A 25436-nucleotide genomic window follows, 5' to 3' on the forward strand; every position below is an offset into this window, starting at 1 on the left:
GTTATATTATCCAATACACCAAATACACCGCAGTGGTAAATGTTAATAATCCCGAAAATCACCCCAAGTAAAATATGCATGATTTTATGGTAAAAAAGATTGACAAGTTTCCGAGTGTAATACAAATCTCTGTATATTATGAATGCATATTTATCTTGGAGTTTTTTTCTTGTCTATTATTTATGTTGCTAACATTTATCTTCATCTCTCTTTGATATTTTTTTACCCCACCAAGTAAACCAGAGGATACACACAATTACAGTATATTGGAGTGGTACAAAGAGTAACCTGGGTCAACAAGTCTGTAAGGCAAAGGGAGTGGAAAGTTATCTTTACCACTTGATCCTCAAATAATATGAACACTCAAGAGACTCATCAACATAAGTGACTTTCATCTTCATCCTCATCCTCATCTTCATGTATTATATTTATTGGTCTATAGGACACAAAATTGTAACATTCTGTCAAGTAGAATGTAGCATCCGCATCATCATGTTTACATCTTCCTCTTTGATAGATCAAAAAAGGTCCCGTTATGTATCTCACCTTTCTCTCTCTCTCTCTCCCTCTTCTGTTTATCATCTTGTATCCCCACTCTGTCAGTAATTTACATTTAATCAATTGTCCATCGATGGATTAATTTGATTAGTAAGAGATGCAGATATTGAGAGAGAATAAGATGATAATTAACTTTGACCCGTTCGACAATCAAACCCTTTTTCGAATGTCAATGTTTTCACTGTTCGATGTTGATTGTTATCCAAATTACTTGTCACAAAGTTCGCGTAGAAGAACAAAAAAATCTTATCAAGATGATATAAACAACAAGAAAAAGTATATCAGAAGAAAATAATTCTATTAGGATAATTTGTTCGATTTGTTTATTTCATCTGCTGAATAGTAATTGATTTAGTCAATCGAGATTCTCAAAGAAAAAACAAACAAACGCTCATAAGCCCAAACGAAAGTAAATTGGAGAAAAAGAAAAATTAATTGACAGATTAAATCGGATTGTGAATCAAACTCACTCTTTGATTAACATTAATTGTGATCAACATTTCTGATCATCAAGTCTTATCCATTGGATTGTTAATCACTTATAAGAAGGGAATCAACATAACAGTAAATCCAATGTGGATGATATTATTATTCTTTATTTACGATAAAATGTTATCATTTTTCAAACATAAGATTAAGAGAGAGAGAGAGAGAGAGATGAGGATGATCACTGATGATGATGAAAAGGGACTTAAAGCAAAGCCTCCACTTGGTCCGATAATCCCTTGGACCAAGTGAACTCCCAAAAAAATATAAACAATTTTGTGTTTATTTGTTATCCTGGAACAATTTAATAATCATGATGAACCATTTAAGATGATTATTATTATCATCATTCTGATTGTTATTGAGTGTTTGTCTTGTGGCTAGAAAAGGCGTTCAAATATGATTGAGAGGATGAAGATACAAAATTAACTTGATTGCTGTAAGTGAATCTATTTTCATCCTCATCACCATTTACCATAAAAAATGATGATGATGCTCCTCATCTTCACCTATTATCATGTTTAGCATCCTCATCTTTTTCATCGCTCTCTCTCTCTCTCTCTCTCTCTCTCTCTCTCTCTCTCTTGCCCTTCTGTCCTCCTCATCTTGATATTAATGGTGGTCAGAGAGGATAATCTGTTCAAACTTTTTATCATCAATATATTTCACTTTGAATTAATCTGTTAATATTGATTACATTTCATCATCATTTTATTAATCCGATCCAATGAATATTATTTATTTCAATCATAATCATCATCATCATCATCTTTATCCTCTTCTCAGTATTTTAACATTTGTAATCGGATAAAAAGTCTGAATCAATTTTAATAAATTGTATCATTAATTTGGTATTAAAATATCAATCAACTGATTAAATCTAATTATCTAATAAATAGATTTTCTCATTATAATCAAGTGACAAAATAATCACTAATCACTTTTGTACATCAATTATCTTTAACCATAAAACTATTCAGTTAATCAATGATTTAATTATGTTCTTTGGTGTTAAATGAAATCACCATCATCACTATTTATGAACATTATTGTTTCCATTCATGATAACATGTAATTTTATTTCACAATTTAACAAGAGAGGGAAAAAAATGATTATGATGATATAAAAAAAGAGGATAAACTGATTTAAATCTAATAACAATTTACATTTGTGGTGTTTAAATTGTTAAATCAATAAAAATGATTTAACGGCGATGGTTTTTTTTTACTTTCTACTGATATTGATCATATAACATTTTCCTCAGTGTTTATCTGGGAAGTTCATCTTTTCGTAATATAATAAATTGTTAGCTGGTGGAAGAAGAGGAATCACAATTAATCGATCAAAACATTAATCAGAGAGAGAGAGAGAGAGAGAGAGAGAGAGAGAGAGAGAGATCATGATAATCAGGAAGAGGATGTGGAAATGATGTCGATGATTTAACCAGGTAGGGTGACAATAGAGTGGAAATTGAGATGAGCTTTAAATGTGATTAAATTGTTATGGTAAGAAAACTGTAAATGGACATGGAGATGATTATTATTGAAAGAGAGCAGGTTTTGACTTTACAACACGCGCCGATATTTTAACACGTATGTTGCATACAACACACACGCGCGCGTTCATCGGTGACACAATTAACCTAATTAAAAGAGAATCAAAGTGAACAAGAAAAAGCAGAAAAAAAAACTCTCAATGTAGGAATACAAGTAAAAAATCATAATCACAGTCTTAATTGTGGGAATCATAATGATCACTGGAGGTGGTGAAAGTCGGAGTGGGGTGGAAACTTTTTGCTCGAGTTTATAATTGTAAAGAGGAGGTGATGGTGATTTACTTGATTATCATTACATGGGATTTGGTTGCTTGTTGATAATTGATTGGAGCTTATGTTTATTTAATGGGAAAAACATTATCGATTATAATTGATTGTTGGCAATTTGGTTACTTGATTTTGTTGATTCTCTTTTTTTTCTTGATGATGAATAACCACCATGACTTTTCGTAAAAGTGGTTGTTTTTTTCTTGTTAAATTGTGATAGGAAAATGATTCTTAGTGATTCTATTGATTGTGGATTTTAAATTATGAGGGAATCAGACTGATTGTTAATTTATTTGTTTACCTTTTAATAGAGATGTTGATTAACAATTTAATCTGTGACGTTAGTTATAAGATTAACTTATTAATCTCTTTCTCTTTTTTTTCTTTCATGTTGATTATCAATTCTAATTGTGGGTTTTTGGAGTTGGTGTTTTGGGAATTGTGGATTAATTATTTATCATTCCTTTGTGAACAATTAATCGGTCTCACTGGAACTAATTTATCGGTTACTGATCGGTCAATTAGTCCAGTGATTGGAACCAATGGTGAATCAGATTGAGAGATTCCGTTATTAGGATTGTTGATTAGATTGTTGTTAAGATCAGTTGTTGAATTTGTACCACTTAATGTTGGTGTTGTTGGAATTGATTCACAAAGAGGCGGTGATGATGAACGACGATGATTTTGATTAATTAGACTTATTGATGATGAAGATTGTTGTTCACCGTTAAATTGATTAGTTAACGATGGTATTGAAGCTGCAGCGGCACAAGCAGCGGCCATTCCAGCGGGCAAAGGGATTCCCGATTGGTTCATGTAGGAAATTATCCTTCGAAGCTCCTCCAAAGCATTTGCCTTCCATTGAGAGGATTAATTTATTAGAATAACGATTAACAATATATTCTTTCAAAAATTCTACTAAATGATAAATACCTGCATTAGAATATAATTTTTGGCCAACAAGAGAGTCGCTATTTTGGACAGTTTTCTAACGGAAGGGGAATGAGCATATGGAATAACAGATCGAAGTTCATCAAGAGCATCGTTCAGATCGTGCATTCGTCGCCTTTCTCGAGCATTTATACTCAATCGAACCTAAGAAAATACATATGATCAATAATAGGAAGGGATTTAAGGGAAATTAGAAAGTTTGGAAGGCGGGAAATAAGAGTAAGGGAGAGAGAGAGAGAAAAAAAAAGAACAGGTAAACAAATAGTTTACTGTTAATCTAATCTACCTTCATTGATCCTCCTGATTCCAAAAGCATAGAATTAGCATTAGCAGCAAAAGAATTGCTTACTGTCTTTGCTTGTCTCATCTTCTTGGTGACAACAGGTAGATTATTACCACATCCGTTTTCGTGTTTAATTGTGGCCGTTGTACCTTCGTAGTTGTTTTCACAATCGATTACAGGTGAAGGAGGTGAACATCTTTTACCATTGAGAAAGGGATGTTGAGGATTATGGTGATGGTGATATGATGAGGAAGAAGATGATTTAACACTAATCTCACCATTAGGGATTCCAATTGATAAATTATTTGGAGATCCATTGGTTGTTGATTGATTATTTGATGAGCTATTATTGTGAATTATATGGTGGCCACTTAAACCACTATTAGCATTATTGGTATTGTGTAATTTTTGATAATTAGTTAACGATAATAAAGGTCCACTTGATGTATTTACTTGAGGTGAATTTGGTGAACAATTGAAATCAATTAATTTACGTTCGGAGTTTGATTCATCGCCAGAATTAACTGGTTCAATTAACGAATCACCGTCAGTTGTTGATGGAGGTGATGGACATGATATTGGTTCGTTATTGGAATTAGGATTACCCGCTGAGGGAGGTGAAGATGAGGATGAAGATGAATTAACTATGTTATTTAGAATTAATTGTGTTGAATGATGATGCGAATTAATTATATTTAAATGGTGATGATGATGATGAGAGAGATGATGAAGTCCAGATGATGAACCATGGGAATGGTGCAAAGGATGATGATGATGGTGATGGTGACTTGGAATCATGATTGGAGGTGATGGGATCTCACTTGAAGAAGGTGAAATTAAATGATGATTAAGGTGATGATGGTGATGATTATGATGTCCACTTTGAACAAGACCTTCCATTAGAAGATTATTCAATGAAGTAGCCTTAATGATGGATGCTGGTGATGATGATGATGACGATGGCGGTGGCAGTGATGCAAGAGAAGATGCTGATTGTAATGATGGAGATGTTGAAATTGGTGACGAAGTTGAATCTTGTTGTTGCTTCATCTTCGAGACCATGAGTTAATAATGAAATAATTAGTATTCATCATCTTTAATTTACCAAATGATATATATTTTTTTATTCCTTATTTTGATTAGCCAATGTAATTGTTGATTGTTAATCACTGTTGTTGTGATTGTTTATATGCCAATAAACGGTTGCCACTTGTTTCACAAAAACTTTCAAATAATTGACACTTTAACTTTATATTGTTACTATTTTGATTGTTGTTCACGATGATGATACAATTGTGGTGATACAATTATAACAATCAAATAATTCGGATTGATTGTTGTCTCTCTCTCTCTCTCTCTTTCTGTATATGATCACTATTGATGGCGATGATGATGTTAGGACAGATGGTCTCATCGGACTATCACAATTGCTCCGCATCACTTTTTTCCTCATCCTTTTATCTATACTTTTCATCATTCCTCCTCCATCTCCTCCCACTTTGATACTTTTTCTCTTTCTTTCATCATCATCATCATCATCATCTTCTCTCTCTCTCTCTTTCTATCTCTTTGACAATTTCTGACACTCTCCAAGTTCAATTTCATCCTCCTTTCACCATCTAGACGAAAATATATATTATATCATCTTGGAATTCTCAATGAAATCAATTAATGCTTGTTAACTAATCTTATTTTCATCTTCATCATTTGTCTATTGTTTTTTTGTGTTATCATTATCATCTAGAAGCAATTAAATAACAGACTATATGGAATGACGATCAAGGAGGAAAAAGTTCATGGAGGTGGAGAGGAAGAAAGTTCATCCATGGTGGGAGTTGATCGCCATTTTTTTCTACCATGACAATTATGGTTAAAGGCGTAACCTTCATGGTTTCTTGATTGTTATGAGCATCTCAAAGCAAATCATCTAATGATAATATTAACTGTGAACAAAACAATATCATTTTTCATCGTCATCATCATCATCATCTTCATGAAGAAAAGACATTTTTCTGAGTCAATTGAAAAATCGAGAAAAAATTTTTCATTTCTTGTTTCTTTTTTTTTATCCTTTGGTAGATTGTTACAGTTTAAGCTCAACTAATTTTGTCAGAATTTTGATTCGCAAGTTTAGAAAACAGAATAATTTAATTCTGAGACTTTGCTGGAAATTGTGATGATCAAGAAGCATTCACACTGGAAATTATTTGTCATGTTTGCAACTTTATGAGAGGAGGAGGAAAAACTTTCTCCATGGGAGTTGCTCAATGCTGAGACTCACCAAGAATTGGAATCATCTGAACCAATCAGAATATAGCAACTGATGATACACATATAATCTTAATCCACATAATCGTCAAGTCAATCAATCAATTTTCACAAGTAATTGATTGACAGACATTCAGCTGATATGATTCATAGTAATAATCAACGCTTCAAAGTGATTTCAAGATTGTCGTACTGATATGATCATCATGATCATCATGAAAGAGAATACAAAAAAAAGAGAATCTAAAGATTATCCAGATATGGAGTGAAAAGAGATTATCTTAATGGTGATATTACAAATTCTGAGAAAATACAAGTGATAAAGATAAAGATGAAAATGATAACAAGGATGAGGAAAGTAAAAGATGATGATAAAGTGTAAAAATTGTCCATTCAAGTGTAAAAGTAAATCAAGATGATAATCTGATGGTGATGAAGATAAAGATGATAACTACTGTACTTTCAGGGAAAAACAATTACATCCATGATCAAACTTATCGTGATTCTCATCCGTTAATCATGTAAATCAAGTTTAAATGTAATTCCAAGCAAAACCAATTTCAATTCAATCCAATCAACATAATAATATTTATCTTTATCTTGTTAACATTGTTAAATATTAATGATACCATCAAGTTGTTAATCAGAAATTAGTTTCAGTTTCCCTTTGATTATCATCATAATCATAATCATAATCATAACCATGATGATGATTATCAATGAATCACAATTATCATCATGATTACATTGTGTTCCCATGAAAGACAGAGATATGGGACAAAATTGTAACCTTGATTATGGACCAACAACATTATTTGATTGTTTCACTTTCTCTCTTACGATTAATAGTGACAATTAAATTAACAAGCGTTCATTAAAATTTATGAATAACTGGATTGAATAAATTTCATGGTTTAATCCGCAATAATAACATTTGATTGTCAGAAAAAAAAACAAATCTTGTTATGGTTTATTTTTCATTTCCATTTGATTGTTGAATGAAATTCATTGATAACCAAATGATTAACATTCATATATCAATATGATTATCAATTGAGTTGAATCAATGAAAGTTAATTGAGATACGATAATGATGATTAGAGGATGAGTATTAATTGTTGAAGTGATTTAATAGTATTGTTATAATAACAGATGTAAGATATTGATGTTAATATGTTGGAAGAGATTAAATTTCTTGAAAATTGATTATTCGTAATCAACATTGAATAAAGTTAATTGTTATGGATAATATTGTTTACAATCAGTTTGGAGAGGGATAAGAAGATGATTAACTTGTTATGGTTGATTGAAAGGATATAAAAACAACAATTAATTTAGGAAATTTAAAACCAAGTTTATTGGCCGTTAAACTGAATTAAGAGTCTCCCCCTCGATCTTCATGTAATCATAATGGTAACATCATGTTGATTTATCATCTCCGCTTGTCTTTGTCCCACTGGATTCACGGGAGGTAATCAACAAAAACCACCCTCACTCTCTCCTCGTCATCCTCATCTTCTTCCTCTTCCTCTTGACAAAGATGCACTTTACTATCGTCTATGGGGTGTTTCCTTCCACTTCCAAGGGGTAAAGGTAAAGGTGAAGGTGGAAAAACAACAGCAGTGGTCCATTTTAGTGGTTAACAGGCCCCATGGAGGGAAAATCTTTTGTCACTCACTCATCATCATCTTCTTCTTCCCAATTTTGGTTGTAGTTGTAAACCACAATTTAGACAACAATTTAACAAGTACATGAAAATGAAAGTATCGACATATGGCCTTGTACATATTACAAATTAATATGTATATCGACAACAATGAATCGCTATTAACGATATTATTATCATCAAATTCATATTATAAACTTGTCGATGATGATCAAGATCAACTTGTTAATATAAAGGGTCTCTTGAGATGTCTTCCTATTCATCATCATCATTGGCTTGAGTTTTTAGTTGATTCCATTGGATTGATAATCATCATCAAAGTATCAACTTGAATCTAATTATTTTACCATAGTCAATGTTTATTGTATAGTAAACAATCAAGTTGATTGTTCAATCTTAATTGTTTTGCTTTTTACCTCTTCAACTTGATCAACTTTATTATGATGGTGACTTCTAATATGCTTCACAATTCCGGTTGGTGTTAAGTAAAATGTTTCCTGGCACAATTTACATTCATACTTTTTTGCCATCGGATCCTCAGGTAACTTAAATGATGATGATGATGATGATGGTTCATTTGATGATAAATTATCACAAGCAGCATCATTTTGCCCTGAGGCTGTGGTTGGTTTGGTTATAGATGAAAGGAAACATTTCTCCCGATGACGAATCTCCTCTAATTTAGATGTAATCATTTCCATATCACAATTTGAACATTTCCATGGTTTCTTAATGAACTTATCTTTGGAAACATCAACATCCGATAAACTGAAAGAAGGTGAAAAAAAAAGATTCATAAATATAACAGAGAAGAGATTTTAGTTGATTAAAATCAAATTAACATCTCAATCAAATTTCCAGATCCCTTAGGGTGAAAGTGGAGTGGAAACATTATCAAAATAAAAGGTTATAACCATTGATTGTCAAGTAAATACAATTAGATAAACTCAAGAAAATAGATAAACATTTAAAAGTCAATTTACAATTTAAATGGATTTAGGATTTATCCTTATATGTATTTACACATAAAGGATTAGATTATTATTTCATATCGATTATTTTTCCTCTTGTTGATGTAAAAAAAAAAGTATTACAATGAGATTAACGGGTTAGAGATTATCATCATCATCATAATCTTATCACCGATGTAATTGTAAAATCAATGTAAATATAATCATAAATTGTTCATCAATCTTGGACAAAATCAACAACAACAATGAATCAAAACGATGATCATCATGTAATCATCATGATTGATGATGTTGTTTATTTATTGTTATTTATTGATTGTGATTAAACTTACCAATTGTATGTTAAATAGTGATTAACTTTGATACCTCCTTTAACTGGATCTGTTGAGTATTTATCAACTATGGGTGTTGATATAATCTCATCTAAAGGATTAAGGTTAATATTTTTAATCTCTTTCAATGGATTGATTTTATCAGCTGATTGTTTCTCATCCAATGTTTTAATTTGATTGTGATTTTCATTACCATCATCATCTATAAGTTGATTAGAATCACAGCCAATGTATAATTTATCAATATCAGCTTGTAAAAGTCTCTTAATTGTAAACGGAATCTCAATTGTTAGAAAATAATCAATAAGAGTATTTAATTCATCTTTCATTTTTATCACCTCAGGACTTAACTCTTTACCACCACCAGAGTGATGATGATGATCCTCATCATCAACATTATCTTCATCAGTCCCATCTCGATCCAATGATTCTGTACATATACAAGGTGATTAAGATATAATCATCATCATCATCATCACCAAACAATCAACATTTAAAAAAATATTCAACATTATTAATGATAAAGTGAATGAGCAAAAAAAATCTTTGTAATTTTGATATTGAATAAGATTGAAAATGTTGATAGTTTAAGTTTAATGATGAAAAAAAGTGTAAAAAAAAAGTGATGAGGATGAAGATGAGGATGAGGATGAGGATGGTGGTTAATGGTGATAATCAACTTACCCTGGAAAACTTTTGTCAAAAGATTTAACCATAAATCACGAACTTGAATAGCAGTTGATATAAATTTTTTCGGTAAATTGTGATTATCATCTAAACGTATTTCAATCCATTTGTCGAGTACAAGCCTAATAAGATGATGATATTAATAAGGATGAAGATTGAAAGATGATAAATAGAGGAAAAGGAAATGAGAATAGGAAATATTATTAACAAATAATTTGCTCGACAAAAAGTCAATGAAAGTTAAAGTAATCAAATCAATCATTTACAAAGAAAAAGGTATCAATACAATTGTCCGGGTAAATTAATTACCTTGTAAAATTGTAATTAGTGTCAATCGAAGTGGCAAATAATAACATTGAATGAACTGCGGGCACTTTGAGACAATTAACTAAATAAGGTTTAGTTGTTTCAAGTAGTAAAAGATAAGCCAATAGGTAATGTTGATTACTTTGGATTCCTTTTTCCTTAATTGTTGCTCTTTTATCATTTAATTGTAACAAATCAGGATCCAAAGCGTAGACACTATTAGGATGAAGGACCACAAATGGTTTTGCCTGTAAAGGTAATTAAATATAGAAGAGAAAGAAATTGGTAAACAATTAACTTTGAATTACAATCAAATCGGAGTTTTTTTTTCTTGAAAAAAAAAGTTTGATGGTTAATAACAATGAATTGTACAAATTGTAATCGGTTATCATGTTAATCATTGTTAGATATTAATGTGCTTCTAGAAAGATGATCAATTGATGATTATAATGATTCTTAGAGATCATTTTTAGTTATGGTTATGTAAATTAACTAGAAACTGTCATGTTAACTACTGTATTATCATTGATGATGATGATGATCAATGATGAAGAGGAAACAAGTTTATCATATTTTTTTTATATAACCAAACAGCATCTTCATCATAAAGATACACATAAGTGGTAAATTCATCCATAGGATGCTCAATGTAAATGTCCATTGGGGTCATCTTAGTGATATTAATAATAACAGGGATGGGAATTGCTTTCTTTTTGTGTGTTGATATTTTGTTTCCGTGTCAAAATGATGATAATGATGAGGAGGAAGATGAGATATGATAAAGAGAGAGAGAGAGATGATAATATGATGATTCCAATGCATCTCAATGCTCTTAAATTTTGGATGATAAAAAAAATGTATTTTCTTCCTCTTCACTGAGTTCAAAATGTCCCCTTGACCAAGAGTCAACTTTGTTCAATCAACTGACCCTTAATGTCCATACACAGATACATAAATACGCACACACATTTATTAATATGTAACAATGGACAAGAAAATGATTCCAATCAAATTTAAAGTTTTTTTCTCACTTAAATTGTGATTGTGATCATTGGAAATCGTTTAAGTTTTTTTCTTCCTCAAATCATTAAATTTCAACGTGAAAATTGAGTCTCGGGAAAGTTAATTAACTTGGTTATTTGATCTGAAGATTTTTTTTTGTCGCAAATTCATTTGTTTGTTATCAATATAAATGCTTATTGAAAATTGTGTTGATCTTTTTTCTTGAGTTACAATTTAGTAGCTTCGATTGACTTTTTTCAGATCATCATCATGATTCTCATTGAACATCACCCTGTATACGATGATATTGTATAGGTTAAATTTGCCTTTTCTTTTTGATATTCTTACGATGATAATGTTTATAGGATTGTCTTTTTCTTCAGATTCTTAAGCATTTTCAACTTCCCTTTGGATTACATGGTAAATCATTGAGTTTGATGATTAAGATGATTTGGATAATTAGTGATCAGATAATAATTCGATAATTACCTTTGTATGAAATAATTGATCGGAGTCTTTTTTATACGAGTTATGTTGATCAGGAATAGCTAATTGGGGATACAGTCCACTCGTAATTATCATCTTCATCAGGTTCATATCTTTTCCTTTGAAAATTTCAGATGAATTTTTCAAAAGCTGAAACAAAGATTATGGATTAAGATTAGGATTAGGATTAAGGGTTTACAGTCGAGAATGATATTGATGTGATATTACCTTAATTTGTCGATCATTGTAAGATAATCGGAAGTCGATTTCCTTCAAATCGTAATCGTCAGTTAGTTCATTGTCTTCATCTTCTTCTTCTTCTGCTTCCCAATCAAAGTTTACTTTTAAAATTTTCCGTTTCTTTGGACCTTTCGATTCAATTTGTCTTTTTAAGGTCATTAAATGTCGCAATTCACCGTGTCTTCGAATTCTCTCTGTTGATGTACCTGGCCCAAGTTCATTGCTTCGTCTTTTATCACCCTGACTCCTACGATTTCTAGAGGGAATTATCATTTTCCCTCTGTGAATGAAATAAAGTCCCGATTCTTTGATCACATCTCGAAATTGTTTCCGTAATTTAGTTATCTCATAAAAACGCTGCTCTTCAAATCCTCTTCGTTTACACCATTTTCTCGAGTCCTCTGAACCTGAACTTTTAATGGTTAACCATTTATTGTAAGCTCGTAGTAATAGGAATGGGTCACCTTCAGTTGTGTCCAGTCCTCGTCGAGCTTCAATACAATCAATGTGAGAATAACCTTTAGCGGTTAACGGTGATTGGACTGAAAGACATGCTCCCATTGAGATTATTGGCTCAATAAGATTAAATGTTGACCCTAAAATAAGCATTTTTCCAATCACAATGTCAACCGGAAGTTTAGCTAACATCCGACCCATTGGAGTGATACAGAAATCACCGTGTCCATCTTCATTGTCCGGTTGATTATCATTTGTCATCGGCTTTCTAGTTAAAGCTCCGTTTTCTAGTAAACTTGTCAATGCTTGATCGATTGATTGGTCACTTGGAGATTCGATGAAAGGAAATTTTCGCACATCCGGAAGTCCCATTTCAATCATTCGTAATAACAGCGAGTCAATTGGAACTCGGTTTATCTCTGACGTTGAATATGAGGACATCTCGTCGAAAGAAACTGGACCGTAAAGACGATAACAAACTCCTGGACCTGTTCGTCCAGCTCGACCTTTCCTCTGTTCGGCTGAAGCTTTGCTAATCCAAAACTCTTTAAGTCGAGCCATACGAATAGTTGAATCGTAGGACATTTCCTTGACCTTACCTGAATCAATTACAAATCTGATTCCATCAATGGTCACTGAGGTTTCGGCAATGTTGGTTGATAGAATCACTTTGCGAACTCCCTCCGGGGCCAGGTCAAAGATGCGATCTTGCTCTTCCAAGGAGAGGCTTGAATGAAGTGGTAATATTATCCAACGACGCGACTCACCTGCGTAAGGTTTACAATGGTCTGCGATAGTTTGAATGTCTGTAAGGCCACTTAAAAAGATTAGGACATCACCTCGTTCAGAGGACGGGTACTTATCATCAATCATTTTTAAAAGTCTCAAGTACGGTTCAGGGTTGATACGATTACCCCGTTTATATGAGTCACTGGAAACTGGTTGATAATATAATTGAATTGGATATAAACGACCTGGAACTTGAATAACAGGACAGTTACCAAAATAATTGGAAAAAAGATCAACATTAATGGTTGCTGACATTAGAATTACTTTGAGATCGTTGGGTCGTTGAATCAAAAGACATTTCATTAGACCGAGAAGAAAGTCAATGGTCAAGTGTCGCTCATGAACTTCGTCTAAAATGATCACATTGTAAGTCGATAAAAGAGGATCAGCAGTGACCTGACGAAGCATTAAACCTTCCGTGATGAACAATATTCGTGTATCTTGAGTTCGATGCCGTTCAAATCTTATCTGGTAACCGATCAAAGAACCAAAAGCATCGGCTGTCTCAAAGGTCACTCTCTTACATAAAGAGATACAAGCGATTCGTCGAGGTTGTGTACAGGCGATATTGGTGTAACCCGCTTCGAGGAGATACTGAGGCACTTGAGTTGATTTACCACAACCAGTGTCACCTAATTGTGAGAAACAATTAATGTTGAGGAAAAAAAATCAACCATCAAATTAGTGAGGGAAAAAAGTTTCTAATCAATTTTAATTAGTGAATATGTAGACAAATGAAAATCAGATTATCTTTGATTAGTGTGTCTTGATTGATGAGTGACAATTAACGGAGCGAAATTTTAATTTTTAACTGATGTTCAAAGTAGCAATTAGTTGATATAATATTCACTGTGTATCTTGATTTTTTTGGCTATTTGATTTGTCAGCTTAATTAATTAGATATCATCAACATCATCATTAGGGTTAATTGCATTGGTGTCAAAGGAGCAATTTAAATTGTGAATACAAAAACCAATGTATATGGTTGGTTGATTAAGTTGATTGTGAGGGGAAAAAAATTATGAGCAAAAAAAAGTCTTAAAGCTACATTAGTTGATTATGATTCTTAATTGTTATAAAACATTCATCTCTCAATGATTAAAACTAATGATGAGGATGAAATGTAAATTGATTGTTTAAACCTGATCAGTAAAGGTTAGGGTATTAGTTAAATAGCAATGATACTCTGAGGGATCATAATTAACTATTTGTAACTCAGTTAATGATTAGTTTGATTCCAGTTGATTTGCTATTAAGATATTATATTTTTATAGAGTCAATATAATGTATAATTGTAGTTGTTATTTGTTGATTGTTGATTGTTACTGTTGATTGGATAGGATTTATCATAATTCACTGATCATTGATTTAACCATTTTCTTAACAAGTCGACCTCTAGTGCTATCAAAATTAAGGTAATTTATTAACACCATTAACTGATTGTTGGTTAAACTGTTGAGATTAATATCAGAGGTAATGATTACCATGAAAAAAAAGAGATGAAAAGTTTTCTATTAGAATACAAATTGTATTCTTTTGATTAGAGAATTTTTTTTATCTCTTTCTGTGAATGACAAAAGAAAATTCAGATTTTTCGATAAATTTGGATAATTTAACATCCGATTAATGGGATTAGAGAGAAAAAGAATTTCTTTTTTTTCTATTCTATGAATTATCAGATTGTTAGATTGGATCTTTTTATGAATTTTCTTTTCATATTCTTTGATTGTTAGGCTAATAGAGAGTGTTGATTGATGATGTTGATTAGAATTCAAGTTTATTGAAACTTACCTGCTACCAGAATAACTGAATGGGTCTTGAGAGTGTCGAGAATGTTTTGTTTATATTGGAAGATTGGAAGATTTTCTTTGTCTTGTTGAAGCTTTTCCATTGTTTTGATTCGCTTTTTCTCCAGAAAATTAAGATAAAGTAAAATTATATCTCGAAATTTAGTTACTCTTTCACTCGTCAATGAATTGGTACAATAGTATTCGTCATCTTTAAACAATGAACCTTTACAGGTCATTAAGTAATCAATGTCCATCCAATCGGCTTTAATAGTTGACTTCATTGATTCAATTATTGCTGAATTGTTACCATGGTTTTTACCAGATTCTAATGATTGTAAATATTTTGTTAAGAATATCCAGAAATCATTGTATTCTTTTGTTCCTACTGAGATTTTCTCCTTAGGGCCAAAAAACATACGATTTAAAGCTGACCGGTGATCCTCATAACGAAAAGTAGATCCAATTGATTTACTTCGATGAGAATCTTTTTCGTTTCTTCTAAATGAAGATGAAGATGAAGATTCTCTTGGCATTATGTTAATCAATTATCACACAAATTATCACAATCACAATCAAATTAATCCATAATTAACAACAAGATTGCTGACTTACAATTTAAAATACGAAAAAACAAAATATCCAATTAAACATCACTAAATTAAAGACAATTCAACCGTGTGAAATTTTCTTCTTCAACACAATTAGGAGAATTAATTTTCAATAAATAAAATTAGTCAAAAACGTAAACAGTTAAAAAGCGAGATGATTGACAATTAGTTGATTGTCAATTTGTTGGGAAGATGAAAACAAATTCAATTTAACACATGATGTTTACGTCGTTTCCATGGTTACAGTTACCTTATTGTTGGCGGTTCTTTACAAAAAAAACCCCGAGAATCGTTAATTGTCAGTTAATTTGAACAATTAAATGTTAATAATAAACTTATTATTAGTTGTAGTTTTAATTTTGATCTTTTTTTGGTTGCTAATTTAGCTAATGATTTGACATTTGTGTTTTTGTAAAAATTGGCGACATACAATTTCATGTATTGGTTTTATATATGAAGTCACTTGAATGAAAGTATTAATATTTATGAACAAACAATTAACTAATAACTAAATTTTATCTTTAATTAAGCTCCCAAGCCTTCAATTGAACCTGGTGTATCGTCCTCGGTTTTTGCATAATCTAATATCAATTCTCGTTGTTTAGAAGATAATTTACTTGATTGTTTGTGATTGATTGAGATTCCATTGATACCATCAATTTGAATGATTTTGGGGAAAAAAAGATAAACAAAATCATTAGAAGTGAAAATAAGCAAATGGTTAATTACTACATTATTAAATTTAATAGATAATTAGATACTTACGTTGGTATTTTAATCTTAAAATGTACATAATGATCACCGGTACCATAACTATTGATACGTTTTAATCCTTTACCTGCTAATCTTAATCTAGTATGTGATGAGGTACCTGATGGAACCTTAATTGTTAAATCTTCATAAACACCTTCAATTCTAATTGTACCTCCGAGAACAGCTTGGGAGAGGCTAATTGTTGCCTCGGTGTGAACATCGGCACCTTCTCGTTTAAAGTAATCACTTTTGGCTACTTTAAATGTAATGAATAGCTCTTTGTTTCCAACTTGCATTCTAAGTGTTTGACCATCTTCAACACCCGCCGGAACAGGTATGTCAACGGTGCGACGTTGAAGAGTACTTCCTTTACCTTCACATTTGGTGCACGGATTTTGGATGTATAATCTTGTACCATGGCACATACGACAAGTTGATCTCATTACAAAAGGTCCGGTGCTGATTGTTTCCATTCCAGTTCCATTACAATAGGGACAGCGAACGGGTTTATGTCCTTCAGTACATCGAGATCCTTTTATGTTGTGGTAAAAAGGAGAGAGAGAGAAAAGAGTTGAATTAGGTGTTTAATTGATTTTCGATGTTGAATTTTTCTCTCTTACCTGAACAGGTAGGACAAGTATCTAAAATATTAATTTTCACTTGTTTATCGCAGCCTCTTGCCGCTTCTCTAAATGTAATATTTAATACAACCTCTTGAGCAGCTCCAAAACCGAAATCAGTCTCGGCGAATTCAAAATCTTGATTACCACCGGTTCTTGAGTTGAAATTTTGGTAACCATATTCACCGAAAATTTTTCTAAACAATTCTTCAGGATTCATAGATGAATGGAATCCCTGAAAACCTGATGTTCCACCACCGGTATAGTTATTAGCACCTTTAGAACCAAATGCATCATAATCACGTCTTTTCGTTTCATCGGATAAAACCTCATAAGCCTCAGAGACTTCTTGGAATTTCTTAGCTGATTCTGGATCACCTTTATTAGAATCTGGATGATATTTTTTTGCCAATTGGTAATAGGCTTTCTTTATGTCCTTTTGACTAGAGTTTCTTGCCACTCCAAGTGTCTCATAGTAGTTTTTAGCACTCAAAGAGCTGGAAGTATGGATCAATTTAATTAGACGAAGGTTAATATTTGCTTGACCATATGATTGTGACCGATGAAGATGAATTAATGGATCTAATAAACGAACAGAGCGTTTTAATCCTTCACGAAGCATTTCAACCAGATCTAGAGAAAGTGAACAAACAGCAAAATCAAGTATAAAATATTAAACAAAAAAAAATCAAGATGAATCTCGATCAGCAACAATTAATCAAATTCAAATAGAAAAAAAAATTCTATTCTCTCTTCCTCCTTTTGATAAACACCACAAGTTGATACCAATTTACCAAATGGAAACTTCACTTGTTTAACAAGCCAAGTTAATCTTGAGTTGATCAGGCCATCAAAGACCTCGAGATAATTGACCACAAATTAAATTAACCAACAATTAGAAAAAGAGTTAAATTCTAAGCAAGTTGATCCATCAAACACGCCGTTGACTAAATTCTGCAAAATCTTCAATGATGTAACCCCACACTTATCTTGTTTCGAATACTGTTGGCGCCATCTAGTGGATAATTTTGGTTATTCTTTTTGAGAGAAAAAAAGTTGACCGAAAAAAAGATTAATTAATGTGATTTGAACGAAAAAAGTTGACAGTTAACCTTTCGTGTACAGCGATTTAATTAAATTTTTGTTTATGCTCGATTCTCTCACAATTTTTGTTTTAGTAATTTAATGTTTTAAGGTAAATTATAGATATAATAATTAGAGTGTTGATGTTGATGAAAATTGTTTATAAGTTGAGAAAATGTTTTCGTTTATAATTTGTACCATTAGCTGTGTTGTTATTGTTAGTTAATTGTCTCCAAAAGTTCACGAGATTAATTGTCGAAGGAATTTATTATGATTCATCGAAAGATCAATTGAGAGAGAAAGGAAGAGAGAGAGAGAGAGAGAGAGAGAGAGAGAGAGAGAGAGAGAGAGAGAGAGAGAGAAATGAAGACAAACTTTGAAGGAGTTAATTTTTACTCCTTTGTTATTGACCAACTCTCGACCATTTTTTTTCTTGTTTCTTTCATGTTCACCAATCAAAAAATGACACATGATGAAAATTTTGAATTGATGCAATAAATGGTTATTAATATAATTATTTTTTTCAAGGTGATATTGAGAGATAATGAGCTAAAGAGTAGGGAGAGTGGTTTTGTTGTTGTTGTTTCCATGAGAAGAGAAAGGAAGAGCAAGAATAGAAGACAAGGTGAGAGGGCAAAAGTGAAGGGTAAAGTTGCTTGGATTCATTGTGGCTTTTGATTGTTGTTAATCATCTGCGACTTATTCATAATAATTGTGGATCCATTGATCATCAATATTGACGAATGAACTGAGGAAGTATATAAATTTGGTAATGGATAGATTTTTGTTTTCCATTTTTCTCTTTGATAAGAAGTGAAAAAAAGAAGAGGACAAAAGATGAGGGGATAAAGTTTTTTTTTGATGGAGAAATGATGACTTGATGGTGTTTTGCTTAATTGCCTGATGTTACAATTATTGGAACTTCACCATTGCCCGTTAACATGGCAAGAGTTGCTTGATCAACGGCACAAGTTCCGTCTTCATTAACTGGTAAGTATATTACTTGTTGGTCATCCATTCCTTCAACTTCAGCTATTTGACCACCTTGGTCAGTTACTTCTTGCATACTTTGCTCTAGAGGATCAGTGGTCAGTGTAGAAGAGGTCAATTCACCAGCTGAAGCTGCCTCAGGATTCTCGGAGAAGGTTATGTTAAGGCTTCTCACAACCTCTTCAATGTCCACTCCTTCGGGAACACATATTTGGACATATTGCCCATCGGGTTGTTGAAGCATAATGTACTGATCTCCAGGATTAGCATTTTCTCCTTCAATTAGTGGTATTTCAATCATATTACTGGTAAATCCGACATCTTGTTTACTGTCAGCCAACATGACTGTGTTATTGTTATCATTTAGATTAATATTACTATTTTTATTACTACTTGTGATGAGCTCGTCTTTTTTGAGAGATTTTTTAACCTCGCCAATTTGATTTTCTGCTCCTAAATTTGTTGAATTTATTAATTGACTTGAGGTTGATTTTAATGATGAATATGTCCTCCTGGCTCGCGATTGCATTGAACCAAGTGTAGGTGTAATTGATGCGGCTGAAGCCGAAGATGATCCAGTTGAAGTGACTGGCGTTGGTTTGGAAATTAAACCCAAGTTTGAGGGTTTCTTTGTTTCGGTTGGTTTTAAGTTTAAATGTGAAGATGATGATAAGGATGATGATGTAAGTGATGATGATGTTGGTGTAGTAGATGAAGATTGTTGTAGCAGTTGTTCTACTTTTTTAAACTGTCTTTGTTTCAATTTTTCAGCTTCCTCTTCTTGAACTGATTGAGCCACTTGCTCAGCAATATCCAAAACTAATTTTTGTGGATCCTCCTCCAAATTGTCACTAGTTGTTTCATCTCTAGTGTTAGATGATGGAAGTTGAAATTTGTCACTTTGGGTTATTAAAATGGGAGATGAGAGCATATTATTAACAGTCACTGGATCTAATTGGATCTCAGTTGAATTTGGCTTGGTACCAGTAATGGTGACCACGGGTACGACACATTTATGTTTGGATAGCTCATTGTGTGAGTTAAATGATTGATTACAACTACAGCACATTATTTTAAGAGCAGTAGGAATGCCATTGGAGTTACGATTGGTGGTAAAAGTTGTTACTTTATTTGTGCTGGGTGGTTTGATAGTTCGTCCTTTTAAAGGAGATCGCTGTTTAATGGAGGTTAAACTGGAAGGTGGTGTTGTTATACTGATGAGTGTTGTTCCGGGAGTTGAAGAGCTGGATAATGATCCTGAAGTTGTTTTTTGTTGATTGTGATTGGGGACAGCTTGTAGAATCGCTTTCGCATTAGACTCAGCTTTAGCATGAATTTCCATGTGAGTTTGTAAAACTTGTCTTGAAGAGAAACCTATCCAAATGTAAAAGAAAAAAAAACGAAAATTAGATAATGTTGAGGGGAACATATTACAAGAGATTAAAAACATTACCTTTTCCACAAATATTACATTTAGATTCATTTTCGATTCTGTGCTGTCTTATATGAGTTGTCAAGTTCGAACGTGTTATTTTCCGTTCACATCCATCCCATGGACAATCACGAGACTCACCATGAGTTTCCATATGAGCATTTAGCTGTTCACGTTGGTAAAACTTTCTCATGCACTTGTTACACTCAAAGACAATATTGTGCTCCACCAAATGAGCAAAGAGTCTCTCCTTTGAGCCTTGTTTAACATTACAAATTTCACAAATATCCGATTTCTCGGAATGATGACTTTGAATATGAGTTCTTCGGGATGATGGTAAAGCAAAATGAAGACCACAGTAAACACAGCCATGTTTATGACTTTCTGTCTCTAAATGGTGTATATAAGAATCAGCCAAACCAAACCAAGTGTGACAAGTTTTACACTTGTAGTTACGAGGTTCAGGTTTATTTCCCGATTTGTCCATCAGTGTGTTGATTTTTTTATAATGATCTTCAGAAAGTAGATGCTCTTGAAGTTCATCATCACCAACAAAATAAAGGTTACAAAAATGACAAGCAATAGCACCTAATGGATCTTCAATGACCGATTTTTGTGGATGTTTAGTTTGTTTCATGTGCTCTTCAAGACCTTTCGCCTTTTTAAAAGTTTGTTTGCATGAAGATATTTTACATTCGAAAACTTTTTCCATTTTATGAACATTAGACATGTGAAGATAATAGAGAGGATAAATTTTGATGATACTTTCACATTTAAAACAATAGTGTCCATAATTTTTTTTACATCCAATTTCGTCTAAAATTCGTGTCGGTGGTAATTCAACCAATTTAAGAGATGAAACTTCTTCTCCACTTGATGTAGAAGGCATTAGGTCAGTTTTACCATTTGGATGGCTAACCATGAGGAAAGTATCATGGATCACATTACGAACTGACCATTTAGTGTGAACATGGTTAAGATGAAGATCACACATCTCAGCTGATTCGAAAACTTTGTCACAAAGGAAACATTTAGTTGAAACTTTAACTTTGGGCTCAATTTTGACATTGGTTTCTTCAATTTCTTTCGGTGTTGATCCAGTTGTTAAAACTGGACACCGATATGAATGACCCAATAGTTCATCTGCTTTACCACAACGTTGAAGACAGGCAGTACAAGAAAATTCATTGGCTCCCGTTTGAACACAATGAGTAATCATAATGTGCTTATTCATCCTTTCGATACCATAAATGAGACCACTACAATAGGTACATTGAAGATTTTGAATTCTGTTGTTACTGATCATATGTTTCGCTCGGAAATGGGTTTTTAGGCGAGATGCATCTTGGGTGGTGAAAACACAACATTTGCATAAATAAGTATGCAATTTGTGTTCAGATTTCATATGGTTTAGATGAGTAACAAAGTCATTCGATTGGGTTTCACATTGTGAACAGTAGAGTAACTTGTGCATTCCCAGTATCTCTTCTTGTTCGATGAGTTTTATTTCTTTCGTGTGAAAATCAAGATAATGATTTTTCATATCATCCATGGTCACTAGTTTCACTTCTTCTCCACAGTATTGACATGGTGCATTTAGTATAACATTTGAGCCATCTTCATCCTCAATTTGAACGATAATTGACTTAGGAAGGCAAACAAAAACTATGTCTTCAGAAAATTTGGCTGTAAAATGGTCAATGGTTAACTCATGGTAAACAGAATAATGAATTGATAAATCTTTCTCCTCTTTGAAAACAAACTTGTTTCCATGACAAAGAAGACAAGGATAATTGGTCATAACAGGAGACATAACTTGACGGAAAAGGTAAATCTTTTTCTCCTCACCGGTTGCCAGACTATTGATAAGAGGTAAATCGGAGTTGATGAACAAAATTTTATCTGGCAACTTGGATAAATTGGGATCATTGTCTTCTGCTGTGCATTCACTCAACTCCGGTAATTCATCAATAAATTTAGCTGCTGAACCGTAATTACGTTTAGGTGGTTGTTTAAAAGAGGTACTGGTTGCTGTCAGAGTAACTGATTTAGGTGTTGTAATGAATGTAACTTTTGCTTTACCCGCTGTACTGGGTGAAGTTATTTTGGTGATTTTTGAACCCTCAGTTGGATTAGAAACTCTGGGTTGGAATACAAGTTTCGGTGCTGGTGTTGATTCTCCAGGGGCACGAACACGAGCAATTGGTTTTGAACTTATACCAGAGGCTTTCGGGATTTTAGAACTCACATCGCTCTTTTCCAATTTGACCATGGATGCTAAACGATTTGCAGGTCTTTTACGACGAGGCATAAATGCAGGTGTAAAATCTTCGTCGGCTTCATCAACAAGAGCTCCATCGTCCTCATAATCTTCATCTAGCTCCAAGTCTGAACCACGGCGAGAATTTGATTTGGTGGGTCTTTTAGAAGCTCCATAGACATTTGGAGATGCGTCAACCTTATAAGTAGTACCATCAGGAAGCATGATAACCATTTTATTACTATCTTCATCTTTTTTAACGTCAACAATGTAAGATTTTACCTCTCGCTTGTTTGGTGAAAGTTCAAACTTTCGTCTTTTAACACTACCAGCTAAATCGATATCTTCATCACTGTCAAGAGTAATATATCTACTTGAACTGGTTGCTGTTGATGGGAAGGATGAATGTCCACTAGGTCGTCCTCTTGGTCTTCGTGTTGGCTCAGCAAGCTCAGGTGAATATCGTGCAGTAGTTTTGATTCGATCTCTTCTTCTTAATCTTATCTCACTGCCAGATTTACCATTTTCGTCATCGTTTTTATCATCATCATTTTTGGTACTTTCATCAACATCCTTTGAACCATCATCTTCGAGTTCTTCTTCTTCTCCACTTGTTTCATCTTCTGATTTTTTGACTGCTTTAGGTGGACGTCCACGTCCTCGTTTAACAGTTGGAGTCTCTGGTTGATTGGAATCACCAACTGATGGTCTAGGAGTATAACGAGGGAAAGATCTTCTACCACGAAGTGGTGGCCTTCCTGGTGTACCTCTTGGTTTGACAGCACTTGAACTACCAAGATTATTAGCACCACTACTTATTCTTCCCACAGCTACTGGTGTACCACCTCCTCTGGATCCATTTCTCAGTTTCCTTGTTAATGGCATTTTTGTTTATTGAATCAATTTTAGTGTATCATAAACTCAACTTGAATTGGGTGTCTAAAAGTAGAAAGAATAAAGAGAACAAAAGAAAAGAAAAGATAGTTAGTGAAAAGAGAAATAATGAATTTACAACATAGGGAAAAGTAAACACCAACAGAATTGTCTTTGTGAATAACAGCTTTTGGAGCTCTTCTGGTAGAGGAGGTAACACGTCTAGTATGATGATTTCTAATCTTTTCAATCCCTTGATTTATATTTTCAATTACATCAATCTCATCAGGAACTGAAACATATCTCACTCGGGTACCCTTAATAAACATATAATCAAGGTTATATTGATGATAATCACCTTTAACCAGGTTAACCGGCTTTCTTACAGAAACATCACTTAATTCAACATTCATATAAGCATCAACCTGATCAACTGTACCCAATAATTGGTAATCATTTTTAAGCTCAATCCAAGTTTTCTGTCCGATAAGAGTTTGTAGGAAACAAATTAATGTTTTCACAGAGAGAGCACGATCCTTTGCTGTTGTTAATAATACTGTTGATGATGTTGAACTTGTCATTGAACAATTAAAATATTAGATAGAGAGAGTCATAAGGGAGACGTGGAAATGAGCAAAACCCAAAGAGAAAAGGCAAACAAAAACCTAAGCCTCTAAATGCTCATCTATTAGATGAACACAAGATAGAAAAGGTAAGAGGAAAAATCACAATAATGAAAAAGAAAACTAATGTAAAGGTAATAGATTCACAGACAATCAAATTGAATAAAAGAAAAAAATCAAAAGACGATTCAAAAAAAAAAGAAAACCAGAGTATAACTACTGAAGAAGGGGATGAAAAAAAATCAACACAAATCAACTGAAAATAAAGAGAAAGAGACAGTGTAAGAGAGAGAGAAAAAAGAAAGAAAAACTACACAGAGAGAAAGAGAGCGAAAGAGTGAGTAAAATAATGAAGACAAAGCAGTAGAAAAAAAGAGAGGGAGTTATAGAAAGAGAAAATACAGAAAAAAGAAAGAGACGAAAGAGATTCGAGGTAATTGTTTTGTTTATAATATCGGATAGAAAAAAGAAACAATTTTTATCGGAGAAAAAAGCATTTATATCTTACCCAACATAGAGTAAAGAGTAAATTGTGCTCTGACAGTGTCACTCCTTTTTCTTTAATCCTTCAATCACCGTGTTTATCGAATTACCAATTAAATGGACAAACAATTAATTACAATAAAGAAAAACAATTTTTTTCAATAGAAAATAAAAAAACAAAACAAATCAAAATTAGAAGCAAGAAAATGGCTATTTAAGCCTTGGTAGAAGAGAAAATTATAGGACACACCCAAGGCCATAAAGCGTGTTAACAACTGTACGAAAAAAGGGCGGGATTAGAACAGAAGAAAAGAGAAAAGCGGTAACTTTGATTGGATGGAGAATTTTGGAAACACAGAAAAAACAAATGGATACAATTTTCTTTTCCTAGAGGTTAACTTACTAATTAAGTGTAATGGAAAATGAGCAATTTGGATTGTTAATTGATTTTCTTAAAAGTGATCAATTAAAGGTTACAATTTGGTTTTCTTTGGTTGGAAAAATGTTTGTTAATTTTTTTCTCTGATGAGAATTTTTTGGTTCGGATTAGTTTCCACCGGCTGCTCGGTAGATGGCACTGGTTTTTTGTTCTTTTCGAAAAAAATCTCAGCCAAATG

General features: G+C 32.8%; 5 protein-coding genes across 12 annotated transcripts; all 5 read right to left on the reverse strand.

Moving 5' to 3' along the window:
- Positions 1 to 2446: 2446 nt before the first annotated feature.
- LOC128393268 (uncharacterized membrane protein DDB_G0293934-like) lies at positions 2447 to 5581 on the reverse strand. Of its 2 annotated transcripts, none has more exons than XM_053353407.1 (3): positions 4168 to 5581; positions 3801 to 3962; positions 2447 to 3722 (listed from the first exon to the last, which is right to left on the reverse strand). In XM_053353407.1, the coding sequence occupies exons 1-3, from the start codon at positions 5161 to 5163 to the stop codon at positions 3318 to 3320; spliced, it is 1563 nt and encodes a 520-aa protein (XP_053209382.1). In that variant the 5' UTR covers positions 5164 to 5581; the 3' UTR covers positions 2447 to 3317. The 2 variants fall into 2 exon arrangements, with proteins under 2 accessions (XP_053209382.1, XP_053209381.1); XM_053353406.1 differs by having other exon boundaries at positions 4105 to 5581.
- A 1899-nt stretch (positions 5582 to 7480) lies between these two features.
- Positions 7481 to 15887, reverse strand: LOC128393327 (probable ATP-dependent RNA helicase DHX34). 4 transcript variants are annotated; one of them, XM_053353487.1, is made up of 8 exons: positions 15707 to 15886; positions 15096 to 15592; positions 12048 to 13936; positions 11823 to 11969; positions 10335 to 10579; positions 10023 to 10147; positions 9339 to 9768; positions 7481 to 8803 (listed from the first exon to the last, which is right to left on the reverse strand). In XM_053353487.1, exons 2-8 carry the CDS (start codon positions 15508 to 15510, stop codon positions 8413 to 8415), a joined length of 3642 nt encoding a protein of 1213 aa, XP_053209462.1. In that variant the 5' UTR covers positions 15511 to 15592; positions 15707 to 15886; the 3' UTR covers positions 7481 to 8412. The 4 variants fall into 4 exon arrangements, 3 of the variants coding, with proteins under 3 accessions (XP_053209462.1, XP_053209463.1, XP_053209460.1); XR_008326122.1 differs by having other exon boundaries at positions 8663 to 8803; positions 9339 to 9540; positions 9677 to 9768; positions 15096 to 15887; XM_053353488.1 differs by having other exon boundaries at positions 9339 to 9540; positions 15096 to 15887.
- A 131-nt stretch (positions 15888 to 16018) lies between these two features.
- Positions 16019 to 18038, reverse strand: LOC128393331 (protein tumorous imaginal discs, mitochondrial-like). The gene is made up of 3 exons (XM_053353492.1): positions 17076 to 18038; positions 16468 to 16987; positions 16019 to 16318 (listed from the first exon to the last, which is right to left on the reverse strand). Exons 1-3 carry the CDS (start codon positions 17695 to 17697, stop codon positions 16228 to 16230), a joined length of 1233 nt encoding a protein of 410 aa, XP_053209467.1. The 5' UTR covers positions 17698 to 18038; the 3' UTR covers positions 16019 to 16227.
- Positions 18039 to 18598: 560 nt separating this feature from the next.
- LOC128393326 (uncharacterized) lies at positions 18599 to 25348 on the reverse strand. Of its 4 annotated transcripts, XM_053353484.1 has the most exons (4): positions 24845 to 25348; positions 23123 to 23779; positions 20602 to 23038; positions 18599 to 20522 (listed from the first exon to the last, which is right to left on the reverse strand). In XM_053353484.1, exons 2-4 carry the CDS (start codon positions 23723 to 23725, stop codon positions 19051 to 19053), a joined length of 4512 nt encoding a protein of 1503 aa, XP_053209459.1. In that variant the 5' UTR covers positions 23726 to 23779; positions 24845 to 25348; the 3' UTR covers positions 18599 to 19050. The 4 variants fall into 4 exon arrangements, with proteins under 4 accessions (XP_053209459.1, XP_053209456.1, XP_053209458.1 ...); XM_053353481.1 differs by having other exon boundaries at positions 20602 to 23779; XM_053353483.1 differs by lacking the exon at positions 24845 to 25348 and adding an exon at positions 24072 to 24286 and having other exon boundaries at positions 20602 to 23779.
- On the reverse strand, positions 23762 to 24294 carry LOC128393506 (U6 snRNA-associated Sm-like protein LSm2). The gene is made up of 2 exons (XM_053353689.1): positions 23878 to 24294; positions 23762 to 23779 (listed from the first exon to the last, which is right to left on the reverse strand). Exons 1-2 carry the CDS (start codon positions 24292 to 24294, stop codon positions 23762 to 23764), a joined length of 435 nt encoding a protein of 144 aa, XP_053209664.1.
- Positions 25349 to 25436: the final 88 nt, after the last annotated feature.

Source organism: Panonychus citri, unplaced genomic scaffold (genome assembly GCF_014898815.1).
Source record: "Panonychus citri isolate SS breed McGregor unplaced genomic scaffold, ASM1489881v1 Contig00138, whole genome shotgun sequence".
NCBI lineage: Eukaryota > Metazoa > Arthropoda > Arachnida > Trombidiformes > Tetranychidae > Panonychus > Panonychus citri.

Excerpts from the sequence above, each read along its gene's own strand:
- LOC128393268 (XM_053353406.1), bottom strand. The coding sequence starts at position 5,163 with ATGGTCTCGAAGATGAAGCAACAACAAGATTCAACTTCGTCACCAATT. Across the intron at positions 3,963-4,104 it reads AATCAGGAGGATCAATGAAG|GTTCGATTGAGTATAAATGC; the intron begins GTAGATTAGATT and ends GTATTTTCTTAG. Across the intron at positions 3,723-3,800 it reads AAAATTATATTCTAATGCAG|GCAAATGCTTTGGAGGAGCT; the intron begins GTATTTATCATT and ends TCTCAATGGAAG.
- LOC128393327 (XM_053353485.1), bottom strand. The coding sequence starts at position 15,627 with ATGCCAAGAGAATCTTCATCTTCATCTTCATTTAGAAGAAACGAAAAA. Across the intron at positions 13,937-15,095 it reads TTCAGTTATTCTGGTAGCAG|GTGACACTGGTTGTGGTAAA; the intron begins GTAAGTTTCAAT and ends TCTCACAATTAG. Across the intron at positions 10,580-11,822 it reads ATCAATTATTTCATACAAAG|GCAAAACCATTTGTGGTCCT; the intron begins GTAATTATCGAA and ends TTACCTTTACAG.
- LOC128393331 (XM_053353492.1), bottom strand. The coding sequence starts at position 17,697 with ATGCTTCGTGAAGGATTAAAACGCTCTGTTCGTTTATTAGATCCATTA. Across the intron at positions 16,988-17,075 it reads TACTTGTCCTACCTGTTCAG|GATCTCGATGTACTGAAGGA; the intron begins GTAAGAGAGAAA and ends ACAACATAAAAG. Across the intron at positions 16,319-16,467 it reads TTTAAGATTAAAATACCAAC|TAAATTATCTTCTAAACAAC; the intron begins GTAAGTATCTAA and ends CAAACAATCAAG.
- LOC128393326 (XM_053353481.1), bottom strand. The coding sequence starts at position 23,725 with ATGCCATTAACAAGGAAACTGAGAAATGGATCCAGAGGAGGTGGTACA. Across the intron at positions 20,523-20,601 it reads ATGTAATATTTGTGGAAAAG|GTTTCTCTTCAAGACAAGTT; the intron begins GTAATGTTTTTA and ends ACATTTGGATAG.
- LOC128393506 (XM_053353689.1), bottom strand. The coding sequence starts at position 24,294 with ATGACAAGTTCAACATCATCAACAGTATTATTAACAACAGCAAAGGAT.